Raw genomic sequence first — 13,362 nt, 5'->3', positions numbered from 1 at the left:
CTGTGTAGAGAGCTGTCTTTCTCTGTCTCTCTCCTCCTTCTCTTGATCCGTTCCTACAACTTTCTCTTCCTCTCTCCACCCTCTCCTCCCCCCTGTCTCTCTCTCTCTCTCCCCCTCTCTCTTATGTCGTGACATACTCAAAATCATTAGAAAAGCTGCTTACTGGAAACCTATGAATATTAATGAAGCCAATCAGAGCATTCAGAATGACCTTCCGTCCTATAAGTGTGCCTGTCTTCAACGGGGGGAGGCCAGGCATTTCTAATTAACACTGATGGTATAAATCACCAATGTCAGTTTCTTTTATATTTCTTTCCCTTTATTTAACAAGGAAATGCCAGTAAAGTGTTGGTCGGTGCTATGATGCTATAGGATTGAGAGGGCCTTGTCTAGATTCAATTGATTTTGATATCAGGCAATAAGGAAAATCATGAACATGATAATAATTCATTATTTATCATGAAAAACAACAATGTTAAGATGTATTAAAGTGAGTTTTCGGGCGGTGTGTTTGGGATCATTGTCATGCTACTGTGAAGCATGGGGGTGGAAACATCATGCTTTGGGGCTGTTTTTCTGCAAAGGGACCAGGACGACTGATCCGTGTAAAGGAAAGAATGAATGGGGCCATGTATCATGAGATTTTGAGTGAAAACCTCCTTCCATCAGCAAGGGCATTGAAGATGAAACGTGGCTGAGTCTTTCAGCATGACAATGATCCCAAACACACCGCCCGGGCAACGAAGGAGTGGCTTCGTAAGAAGCATTTCAAGGTCCTGGAGTGGCCTAGCCAGTCTCCAGATCTCAACCCCATAGAAAATCTTTGGAGGGAGTTGAAAGTCCGTGTTGCCCAGCAACAGCCCCAAAACATCACTGCTCTAGAGGATATCTGCATGGCGGAATGGGCCAAAATACCAGCAACAGTGTGTGAAAACCTTGTGAAGACTTACAGAAAACGTTTGACCTCTGTCATTGCCAACAAAGGGTATATAACAAAGTATTGAGATAAACTTTTGTTATTGACCAAATACTTATTTTCCACCATAATTTGCAAATAAATTCATTAAAAATCCTACAATGTGATTTTCTGGAGAAAAAAATTCTCATTGTGTCTGTCATAGTGGAAGTGTACCTATGAGGAAAATTACTCTCATCTTTTTAAGTGGGAGAACTTGCACAATTGGTGGCTGACTAAATACTTTTTTGCCCCACTGTATGAACAACAGAAACAATTAACAAATATTGTCTTCCGTTAACAAATACTGTCTTCATTAACTTCATTAACTTCAGCCAGGTGGATGTTGGCCAGGTGTGGGACGCTACCATCCCACACCCCCTAGAGAGGTTAACAAATACTGTCTTCATTAACAAAAACTGTCTTCCATTGCAGAACATGGAGAAGATTCTGATCCGTCCCACCGCGTTCAAACCGGTGTTCCCGAAGAACCGCCACTCAGTGCAATACCTCTCCCCGAGACCAGGGGGCAACCTCTCTGAGAGCCAAGGCAGCCTCAACCTCCTCTTGCCCCTGTCGATCAATGGGAATAATGGAAATACAGTGGTCAATAACGTGAATACCGTGTTCAATAACGTGGTCAATGGCACTGGGAGCTACGGGAACGTTGTACCTCTGGTCGGCTCGTCTTCTTCCTCAGATAGCAAGAGGAACTCATACAGCGGAGGACGCAATGCTCGCAACAGCCATTCCTGCTCCATGTCAGACTCTGGCCGTAACTCCCTGTCCAGCCTGCCCACCCACAGCAGCAATGGCTACAGCCTGGCCAATAGCGAGGCCTCCGGGTCGGGTTCAGGGTCTGAGGGGTCCAGGGTGGGCCCGGATCCTGGGAGAACCACCACCACAAACGGAGGGTCGGAGATCAACGGAGGTCAAGCCCACTCTACCTCCCACGGTCACTCAAACTCGGACAGCGGGCGGTCATCGTCCAGTAAGAGCACAGGGTCGCTGAGTGGGCGAGGCCAGCCCCTGTCAGACAGCGGGTCATGTGGGCGCTCGCCCCCGACCGTGGAGGGTTACGAGGGGGTGGTGAGGGAGCTGGAGGAGAAGTTGAGGGAGAGAGACCTGGAGCTGCATCAACTCAGAGAGAACCTGGACGAGAACGAGGCCGCCATCTGTCAGGTGAGAGGGGATTTAAGCAGGCCTAAAGTGTTGCCTCGAGGAGCAATATGATTCAAATGTTTGTTTCTGTAATTTCTGCTGGTTCTATTACTAAGCTCAATTATTCCATATATACTGAACACAAATATAAATGAAACATGCTACAATTTCAATGATAAAGTTGATATTTAAATAAAGTCATTAGGCCCTAATCTATGGATTTCACATGACTGGGCAGGGGTGCAGCCATGGATGGGCCTGGGAGGGCCTAGACCCACCCACTTGGGAGCCAGGCCCAGCCAATCAGAATTTGTTTTTCCCACAAAAGGGCTTTATTACAGACAGAAATAAATTGTCAGCTGTCCGGGTGGCTGGTTTCAGATGATCCCACAGGTGAAGAAGTTGTATGTGGAGGTCCTGGGCTGGCGTGGTTACACATGGTCTGCGGTTGTGAGGCATGTTGGACGTACTGCCAAATTCTCTAAAACGACGTGGGATGTGGCTTATGAACATTAAATTCTTTGGCAACAGCTCTGGTGGACATTCCTGCAATCAGCATTCCGATTACACGCTCCCTCAAAACTTGAGACATCTGTGGCATTGTGTTGTGTGACAAAACTGCATATTTTAGAGTGGCTTTTTATTGTCCCCAGCACAAGGAACACCTGTGTAATGATCATGTTATTTAATCAGCTTCTTGATATGCCACACCTGTCAAATGGATGGATTAACTTGGCAAAGGAGAAATGCTCACTAACAGGGATGTAAACAAATTTGTGCACAGAATTTGCGAAAAATAAGCTTTTTGTGCGTATGGACATTTTTATTCCAGCTCATGAAACATGGCACCAACATGTTACATTTATATTTTTGTTCAGTGTATACTTTTGTGCCATACTAGTGCTGGTTCACAGTCTGTATGTAACCTCTAAACTGTGACGTCTAACCCCTGACCTCCTGTCTTGTAGGTATACGAGGAGAAGCAGCTTCGCTGTGAGAGAGAGCTGGAAGAACTGAGACAGAGCTGTTCCTCTGAGATGAAACAGGCTTCACAGAAGGCCCAGAGAGTACAACAGGCCTTACAGCTACAGGTAACAGACAGAGATACTTCAGTCAACTGAGTTTGGGAAGCAGGGCCCTTCTTTGTGTGACAGGTATTGTTGCAAGTTACATAAAAAGCTATTATTATTATTGTTTATTACTGTATGATATGTTGCTTCTGTTTTGGTAGCATTTCTTAATTTCTTAATTTTCTGTCAAAATGTCACCCTAACACAGTACCCAAATCGGCCGCGCACGTGCGCCATTGTGCGCAAATTGATTTTGTTCCCCCACACCAAACACGATCCTGACACGCAGGTTAAAATATCAAAACAAACTCTGAACCAATTATATTAATTTGGGGACAGGTTGAAAAGCATTAAACATTTTTGGCAATTTAGCTGGTTAGCTTGCAGTTGCTAGCTAATTTGTCCTATTTAGCTAGCTTGCTGTTGCTAGCTAATTTGTCCTGGGATATAAATGTTGAGTTGTTATTTTACCTGAAATGCACAAGGTCCTCTACTCCTGACAATTAATCCACACTTAAAATGGTCAACTGAATCGTTTCTAGTCATCTCTCCTCCTTCCAGGCTTTTTCTTCTTTGGACTTTATATGGCGATTGGCATCTAACTTCCATAGTTACCACGGTGACTGACCGAACTCAGTTCTTTTTTCAATTACCCATGTGGGCATAACCAATGAGGAGATGGCACGTGGGTATCTGCTTCTATACACCAATGAGAAGATGGGAGAGGCAGGACTTGCACTCCGTTCAGCGTCACAAATAGAACTGACTTCTATATTAGTGCTTGGCAACACAGACGCTCAATGGCGCACGCGAGCAGTGGGGGTGCAATAATTGAATAACATGTATGTTACAATTTATTTTGCAATGCTCACACACGTGTGACGCGAGCGGTGTGGTCAGCATGTAACTGTCTGTGTCTTTATTTCAGGTGTTCCAACTGCAGCAGGAGAAGAAGAAGCTCCAGGAGGACTTCTCCTCTCTGCTGCAGGACAGGGAAGAGTTGGAGAGGAGGTGTGCCTCTATACAGAGAGAGCAGACCCAGCTGGGACCACGCCTAGAAGAGACCAAGTGGGAGGTGGGTGGGTCAGGCGTTAGGGTTGATTCATGTACATCATTTCAAGGTAAGTGATCTCAATATTCACAAAATATTTATTCTCCCTCATTTCCACCTTCCTTCCCTCCCTCCCTCCCTCCCCAGGTGTGTCAGAAATCAGGTGAGATCTCCCTTTTGAAACAGCAACTGAAGGAGAGCCAGTCAGAGCTGAGCCAGAAGGGCGGGGAGCTGGTGGTCCTGAAGTCCCAGTTGAGAGAGGTCAGGTCCGATCTCCAGAACTGCCAGGCTACGACCCAGGAGGCTGGGTCGGCCCTACGAACACGCTCCCTGGAGCTGGAGGTCTGCGAGAATGAGCTCCAGCGCAGGAAGAGCGAAGCCGAGCTGCTCCGCGAGAAAGTCGGACGCTTGGAGGAAGAGTTGGCGCACCTCCGAGATGCCCTGGCCAATCAGGGAGGAGGTTATATTCCTGGAGGCCAGGCACCAGCCACTAAGGGCCAATGTATGAGCCTGCCCCTCCCCCAGGGGCGTGGGGGTGTGAGGGGTGGAAGGGGGGGCCTCTGCCCCTCTGTGGGGTACCGAGAGGTGGAGGAGGGGAGGCTGGGTTGGGGAGGGGAGAGTGATGAGACCAAGGCTCAGAGGCAGAGTGCTGAAGCTGTGCTGGGACTCAGGCAACAGGTGAGCTCCAACAACAATGTTTATACTTTCTTTCAGTTTCATATGAACCCCCATCCCTCAAACCATTGCACTAGTTTCTGTGGTTTCTCTATTGGTGTTCAGACAGTAAAACCTGCACTGTAATGCATGTTAAAACCACACACTTGGAAAAACAATGACCGACAAATCCATTTTTAACCATTTTCATTGGAGAATAGTGCTTGAATAATACTTATTTTTTATACTGCTCTGTTGTGCATTGTTTTAACATTGTGATAGAACAACGTCATATGGATTTTGAAATGATCAAATAAATTCCACTAATCAGTTAATCAACCAATCAATCCATGTGTTGTGTGTCAGGTGGAGAGGCTGAGGGCAGAGCTGATGTACGAGAGGAGGAGCAGTGAGGAGCAGCTGGGAGGATTTGAGGAGGAGAGGAAGGTCTGGCAGGAGGAAAAGGAAAAGGTGATCCGCTACCAGAAACAGCTGCAGCAGAACTACATCCAGATGTACAGGAGGAATAGAGATCTAGAGAGGGTGATGAGAGAGCTCAGTCTAGAGCTGGAGAACAGAGATGTAGAGGACTACGACGTCCACAGCGGCAGCAACGACATCCACTTCGAGGAGATCGCCGCTACTGAGATTTAGAGGGACCATACAAGGGTGTCCTCTCGCCCCAGTGAGATTTAGAGACCAGACAGGGGTGTTGTCTAACCCCAGTGAGATTTAGAGACCAGACAGGGGCGTTCCCTAACCCCAGTGAGATTTAGAGACCAGACAGGGGCGTTGCCTAACCCCAGCGAAATTTAGAGACCAGATAGGGAGTTGTCTAACCCCAGTGTCCTCTCGCTCCCATGACAACTAGTACCAGCACCCTGATTAGATCTGATTTCCCCATCACTGCTAGTAAGAGGTCTGCATCCAAAATGGAACCCTATTCGCTATGTAGTGCACTTATTTTGGCTAGAGAACAGGTTACCGTTTTAAATTTGCATCTAGACTACAGAGGGTGTACCTGGACTTACTCCCTTAACCACAGTACCAGCACTCTTTACTTCTCTACACTCTTAGGAAAATATGTGTTATCTAGAACCTAAAAGGGTTCTCGTCTGTTCCCATAGGATAACCCCTTGAATAACTAGTTTTGGTTCCAGATAGAACCCTTTAGGTTCCATGCAGAACCTCAAACCAAAAGGGTTCCCCATGGGGACAGCCGAAGTATACTTTTGGAACTCTTTTCTCTAAGTGTGTATGCTGTCATGGACAGGGAGCATCTCTGTCTCAGGGTTGATTTACTCCACTAGACACTGGGATGCACCCTCCTCTAGGCCCTCACAGGAACAGCTAACAGCTGACTACCTGCAGTCAGAAAGGACTCCATCACTTCGCCATTCGGACTTGAAAGAAGTTTAGGGTGTATCTCAACAGTTTAAAGTGGTTTCCTTTCCAGATTGAGATTCACCCTCAGACCAACACATCCTCCTTGCCTTCTCACATGGGTTTGATTGCCCAGCTATAGTACCAGCACTCTATGGGACGTATACTATGACTTTTGACTTGAGAAACAAGCAGGCATCACTCAAACCTTGCTCAAATCAGGGCATTGAAAGCAATGGGAGTCTCAGATAAAAGGGCACAAATCTCAGATCAAGTCAAGTGAAATCATATCTGTATATAGCACACAGGGGTGACTACCTGACGACCAGCACATAATTATGACATCACAATAAAGATGGCATCACCCCTCGACTGTGTTTACGTTTGTCCACAGGACTCAGAGCAAATGTTCCACTTTTACAATGTGTTCTCATGTTATATATACAGTATTCAATGGATCATCAACTCATCTAGAAGTAGCAATTTTAAGCGACAGCCTGGTCTTTTTTGAGTTACAGAAACACTGGAGTATTTTAATGGAATGTATAACGATTCTTGGCACATAGCAAGTGCAACCATTCAGTTATCAACACCGGCTAAGGCACAAACTAGGCTACACCAAGAGAATACATGGGATAATTTTGCACAAAAACTCATAATGCTCTTTTCAGTTCTGGACGTGACAGTTGTCTTTCTCATGTAGTTGACCCCTTTGTATGGACACAGAAGAGATAGAAGCATGTAGCAATAAGAGGGAGTGCAACTTGGGAGATCTCACTCTCATATGAAAGGAAGAAACAAATCTCTGTCTCTTTCCTGTTAACTAGCACAGACTTTCATATCAAAAGAAGAAACAAACATTTATTGGTTAAACCTAAAGCTGCCCGTCAAAGATATTGATGCTGCATATGCTGCTGGGACTGTTATGGAGCCGTCTTGGATCCATGAGGTCAGGGGTCGTGGATCAGGAAGCCTTTGGTGGCACTGTCCCTGATGGTATCACAGTGAAAGCAACAAAACATCATTGTCAAACTGTACTGTAGGCCTCCCTCCCTTGTCCTCTCTCACACTCTGGACTGTGAATACTCTTCCGAGTATTACTAGACCCCCCCCCCTCTCCCTCCCTCACTCAAAAAAAGCCAAATAACACTTCCTAGTCTTCCTGTCCCTGACTGTGGGACTCCCTCACTGACATGTAGATAATGTGGATGGCATGATTGCATGTCTTTCCCTGTCTGTCAGAGTCGGTCCTGATAATGTAGGGGGTTGTGCTGGACATTGCATGATAGATTAGCCTAAGGCATGATACCCCGGTCATTATGGAACTGTTACACTGGTTATATTATTGCCTTGGGAGATCCAAGGGGGATTGGACTGAAATCTCTGGTCAACATATTGGCAGCCACTAGGAATATAATTACTATAATGTAATTCAATGTCTATGCTGGTTCCTGAATAAATAAGGCAGTCTTCAGTTGTGCTTTCTCATAAGAATGGATTCAACTAGAGGTGTGATCTTTTGTATTACAGAGTAAAACAAAGTATATAAAAAAGATTCTTAAACAGATCAATAAAAATCCATATGATCTATGATGATGATGTGTATATTTTTTATATAGCGCCTGAAGATATTTTGTGGTAACACCGGTACCATTGTGGGTTTAATATACAAAGTATAATAAAGATTTCTATATATCTTTGCAGCACCACACATATCCCAATGAGATGATCGATCAGAATTGGAAAAGGTCTAGAAAGAGTGGAGTGATCTATTGCATGCATAAAAATATTTTTTTACATCATATTTTACTCCATAATGTTTTGTTGAACAAGCTGCATTTTGATTAAACATACTGTATTATAAACGCAACATGCAAACAGACAAAAATATTAACGCAACATGCAACAATTTCAAAGATTTTACAGAGTTACTGTTCATACAAGGAAATCAGTCAATTGAAATAAATTCATTAGGCTTTAATCTATGGATTTCACATGATTGGGCACAGGTGCAGCCATGGGTGGGCCTTGGAGGGCATAGGCCCACCCACTGGGGAGCCAGGCCCAGACAATGTTTTCCCCGCAAAAGAGCTTTATTAATGACATAAATACCCCCCCAGACAATCTCAGGTGAAGAAGCCGGATGTGGAGGTCCTGGGCTGGCGTGGTTACACATGGTCTGCGGTTCTGAGACCAGTTGGACGTACTGCCAAATTCTTTAAAACGATGTGGGAGGTGGCTTATGGTAGACAAATGAACATTTAATTTTCTGGCAACAGCTCTGGTGGATATTCCTGCAGTCAGCTGCCAATTGCACTCTCCCTCAAAACCTGACACATCTGTGGCATTGTGTTGTGTGACAAAACTTCACATTTTAAAGTAGCCTTTTATTGTCCCCAGCACAAGGTGCACCTGTGTAATAATCATGTTTAATCAGCTTCTTTTTATGCCATGCCTGTAAAGTGGTTGGATTATTTTAGCAAAGGAGAAATGCTCACTAACAGGGATGTAAACACATTTGAGAAATAAGCTTTTTGTGCATGTGGAAAATTTGTGATTTTTTTGGGGGGGGGGGACCAACACTTTACATGTTCCATTTATATTTTTGTTCAGTGTATATACGAACATTTGTGAAATATCCAGCTTTTAGCCAAGGTTTACATTGGTCAGCACGAACCTCTACTGACTCCCCATCCCGCATGCGGGAGCGTAATCATCGCCTGACACTAATTAGCATAACGCAAAGGACATAAATATCCCTAGAAAATATTCCTATTCATGAAAATCACAAATGAAATATATTGAGACACAGCTTAGCCTTTTGTTAATCACCGTCATCTCAGATTTTCAAAATATGCTTTACAGCCAAAGCTAGACAAGCATTTGTGTAAGTTTATCGATAGCCTAGCATAGCATTATGCCTTGCTAGCAGCAGGCAACCTTTTCACAAATCAGAAAAGCAATCAAATTAAATAGTTTACCTTTGATGAACTTCGGATGTTTTCACTCACGAGACTCCCAGGTAGATAGCCAAAGTTCATTTTTTCCCAAAATATTATTTTTGTAGGCGAAATAGCTCCGTTTGTTCTTCAAGTTTGGTTGGGAAATCGCCCAGAAATTGCAGTCACGAAAACGGCGAAAAATATTCCAAATTAGCTCAATAATATCGACAGAAACATGGCAAAAGTTGTTTATAATCAATCCTCAAGGTGTTTTTCAAATATCTATTCGATAATATATCCGTCGGGACAATTAGTTTTTCAGTAGGACCGATTGGAGTAATGGCTACCTCCTGTATTTTACGCGAGAGTCACCCTGGGAGCCATCAGGTGACCACTTACGCAATGTAGCCGCCTACGGCTATTCTTCAACATAAATGCGTAAAACTACGTCACAATGCTCTAGACACCTTGGGGAATACGTAGAAAGCGTAAGCTGGTTGATAGCACATTCACAGCTCAATAGGGACTCATTGGAACCCAGCGCTTTCAAAATATGGGGCACTTCCGGATTGGATTTTTCTCAGGCTTTCGCCTGCAACAGCAGTTCTGTTATACTCACAGACAATATCTTTACAGTTTTGGAAACGTTAGAGTGTTTTCTATCCAAAGCTGTCAATTATATGCATATTCTAGCATCTTGTTCTGACAAAATATCCAGTTTAAAACGGGAACGTTTTTTTTTCCAAAAATGAAAACACTGCCAATAGAGTCGCAACAGGTTTAATGGTCATTATTGTTCAATGCGATTGATCTTTAATTTGGCTGTCATCATCATCATTCATGTCACATATCATTTGTTGTGTTTGGCATCTTCAGACTACATGTATTAACACAAAGCATTTAATCCAAATAATATTTCATATGTGTTCATCACATAGAAACAGATACCTCCATCATATCCTCTGTAGCATGATTTTTAACACATTAACGTGGAATAAGTAGCACAGGTGTAGTGAACCCCTTTTCACATCTCACTGTTTTTCAGAATCCCATAATAACCATTTTCTGTGTAAATGTCTAACAACGAACGACATTCGAGTCCTTTACGCAGACAAAATATATATTTCAAATGTAGCCAATGCGTCTAGACCAAAGCAACGCGTTTGTTTATTAGTCTTGTTTGTTTTCTTCCTTAGTGTGCATAAATATACAATTATATATTTGTGTATTTATAGTGTTTTGTTTATTAATCTGTGGTGTTAGTCATTCATGTATATTTTCATGCTGTAAATTTCTTCGACAAAATGACTTTTTATTAAAAGATACACAATGTCCCCATGGTTGTTGGAATTCCCTCTGTGGTACATTGGTACACATATACATATATATACACATATATACATATATATATATACACATATATACACACATACAGTGGGCCAAAAATATATTTAGTCAGCCACCAATTGTGCAAGTTCTTCCACTTAAAAAGATGAGGCCTGTAATTTTCATCATAGGCACACTTCAACTATGACAGACAAAATTGTCACATTGTAGGATTTTAAATGAATTTATATGCAAATTATGGTGGAAAATAAGTATTTGGTCACCTACAAACAAGCAAGATTTCTGGCTCTCACAGACTTCTTCTTTAAGAGGCTCCTCTGTCCTCCACTTGTTACCTGTATTAATGGCACCTGTTTGAACTTATCAGTATAAAAGACACCTGTCCACAACCTCAAACAGTCACACTCCAAACTCCACTATGGCCAAGAAACAAAATTGTAGACCTGCACCAGGCTGGGAAGACTGAATCTGCAATAGGTAAGCAGCTTGGTTTGACGAAATCAACTGTGAGCGCAATTATTAGGAAATGGAAGACATACAAGACCACTGATAATCTCCCTCGATCTGGGGCTCCACGCAAGATCTCACCCCGTGGGGTCAAAATGATCACAAGAACGGTGAGCAAAAATCCCAGAACCACACGGGGGGACCTAGTGAATGACCTGCAGAGAGCTGGGACCAAAGTAACAAAGCCTACCATCAGTAAGGGCATTGGAGATTAAACGTGGCTGGGTCTTTCAGCATGACAATGATCCCAAACACACCGCCCGGGCAACGAAGGAGTGGCTTCGTAAAAAGCATTTCAAGGTCCTGGAGTGGCCTAGCCAGTCTCCAGATCTCAACCCCATAGAAAATCTTTGGAGGGAGTTGAAAGTACGTGTTGCCCAGCAACAGCCCCAAAACATCACTGCTCTAGAGGATATCTGCATGGAGGAATGGGCCAAAAAACCAGCAACAGTGTGTTGCTTTGTTTGTCATAGTTGAAGTGTACCTATGATGAAAATTACAGGCCTCTCATCTTTCTAAGTTGGAGAACTTGCACAATTGGTGGCTGACTAAATACTTTTTTGCCCAACTGTATATACACACACACACAGTCATCTTGAACTTCTTCCATTTTCTAATAATTGCGCCAACAGTTGTTGCCTTCTCACCAAGCTGCTTGCCTATTGTCCTGTAGCCCATCCCAGCCTTGTGCAGGTCTACAATTTTATCCCTGATTTCCTTACACAGCTCTCTGGTCTTGGCCATTGTGGAGAGGTTGGAGTCTGTTTGATTGAGTGTGTGGACAGGTGTCTTTTATACAGGTAACGAGTTCAAACAAGTGCAGTTAATACAGGTAATGAGTGGAGCTCATGAACAGGAGAGCTTCTTAAAGAAAAACTAACAGGTCTGTGAGAGCCAGAATTCTTACTGATTGGTAGATGATCAAATACTTACTGTATGTCATGCAATAAAATGCTAATTAATTACTTAAAAATCATACAATGTGATTTTATGGATTTTTGTTTTAGATTCCATCTCTCACAGTTGAGGTGTACCTATGATAAATATTTAGACCTCTACATGCTTTGTAAGTAGGAAAACCTGCAAAATCAGTAGTGTATCAAATACTTGTTCTCCCCACTGTATATTTTTGTTGCAACTGGCTGAAGTGACGAAGGCTTTTCGGGGCGAATCCTAACACATTTTAACTCTCTGCCATTGATATTAATGCACGACTAGAGCTGGGATTTATATAAAAGGCGAGATGGAGCGCTGTGCAGTGCACAATGCGCCTTTGAACGAATCCTGGCCTTAGTAAAAATGTGACTTAAGTGGAAGTTAGGATTCACATTTATCAGTCGATAACTGAACTACTTCCATTAACAGGAAGACTGTGTAAAGACACAGGAAGACTGTGTAAAGTGTAAATAAAATGAACATTTGTGATCAATTTGTATGATGATCAAAAGGCATTATGGATGCACCTTAAATGCAAGTTACGTGCGTATTATGCATCGACTAAATGTATATAATATAAGCTTATCTGACCATACTGCCATTGATTATACAGCAGCATTTGTCACCAGCCAGACACTCCAGCAAGTCATATGTAAGCATCACTCAGGCCCTTTGTCTCATAAATGTAAAAGGCACTATGCATAATGTACTACACTGGTGATTCTTTGGAGTTAGGAACCTAAACTTAGCCTTTGACCTTCCCATACCCATGCAGTCTCGGTCTCCCACCCTATATCCCAGCTCTAGCCAATCTTTCCCAGCCTTAGCCCCTCTCCCTGCCCCAGATCCATATACTCCCTCTCACCAGTCCTAGCCCCTCTCCTATCTTCTCTCTACCCCCTCTCTCCTATCTTCTCTACCCCCAACTTCTCTCACCCCAGCCCTAGTTTAAGCCATGCCACTGGTCCTCATATTCTGCATTTAACATGTAGGTTCTCCAACTCCTACGTCTTCACAGGCTCAGTCCACAAAGCTGTCATCACGCCTGATCCCGAAACATGGACTCTGTTGTCCAGAAACAGTTTTAAAACAGGCCAGAAACACTACTTTAAACAGATGCCCTAGATATCTATTAAAAACTACAATGATGACCTTTGACATTATACAGAGGCTTAATCTGGACTATACCTCTCATAAGGCTCTCTCTGGCAGGACGTCCATGGACTGAGATGCTTCCTGGAACGGTGTGTGTGTGGTTAAGTGTGTTTTTTGTTCTCTGCTTTCACAAAATAAAGTCCCCGTCCCTTGATGATACATATGCTAATATGGATAGCTAGCTGCTGACTCCTGACAATG

The 13,362-nt window shown here is 43.4% G+C and overlaps 1 protein-coding gene across 3 annotated transcripts in view; it reads left to right on the top strand.

Annotated features, from left to right (window-relative positions):
- LOC109879053 (leucine zipper putative tumor suppressor 2 homolog) overlaps nt 1-7,865 on the top strand; it is a 78,783-nt gene extending 70,918 nt beyond the window's left edge. For all 3 annotated transcript variants that reach the window (XM_020471242.2, XM_020471241.2, XM_031823808.1), the window contains 5 exons: nt 1,391-2,137; nt 3,085-3,207; nt 4,115-4,261; nt 4,385-4,915; nt 5,258-7,865. In XM_020471242.2, the coding sequence (XP_020326831.1) occupies nt 1,391-2,137; nt 3,085-3,207; nt 4,115-4,261; nt 4,385-4,915; nt 5,258-5,545 (1,836 nt within the window). In that variant the 3' untranslated portion in view covers nt 5,546-7,865. The remainder of the gene's footprint in view (nt 1-1,390; nt 2,138-3,084; nt 3,208-4,114; nt 4,262-4,384; nt 4,916-5,257) is intronic.
- Nucleotides 7,866-13,362: the final 5,497 nt, after the last annotated feature.

This window comes from Oncorhynchus kisutch, linkage group LG4 (genome assembly GCF_002021735.2).
Source record: "Oncorhynchus kisutch isolate 150728-3 linkage group LG4, Okis_V2, whole genome shotgun sequence".
In the NCBI taxonomy this organism is placed as follows: Eukaryota; Metazoa; Chordata; class Actinopteri; order Salmoniformes; family Salmonidae; genus Oncorhynchus; species Oncorhynchus kisutch.
The sequence above is the reverse complement of the archived record's forward strand: the minus strand, read 5'-3'. Positions and strand labels throughout refer to the sequence as shown.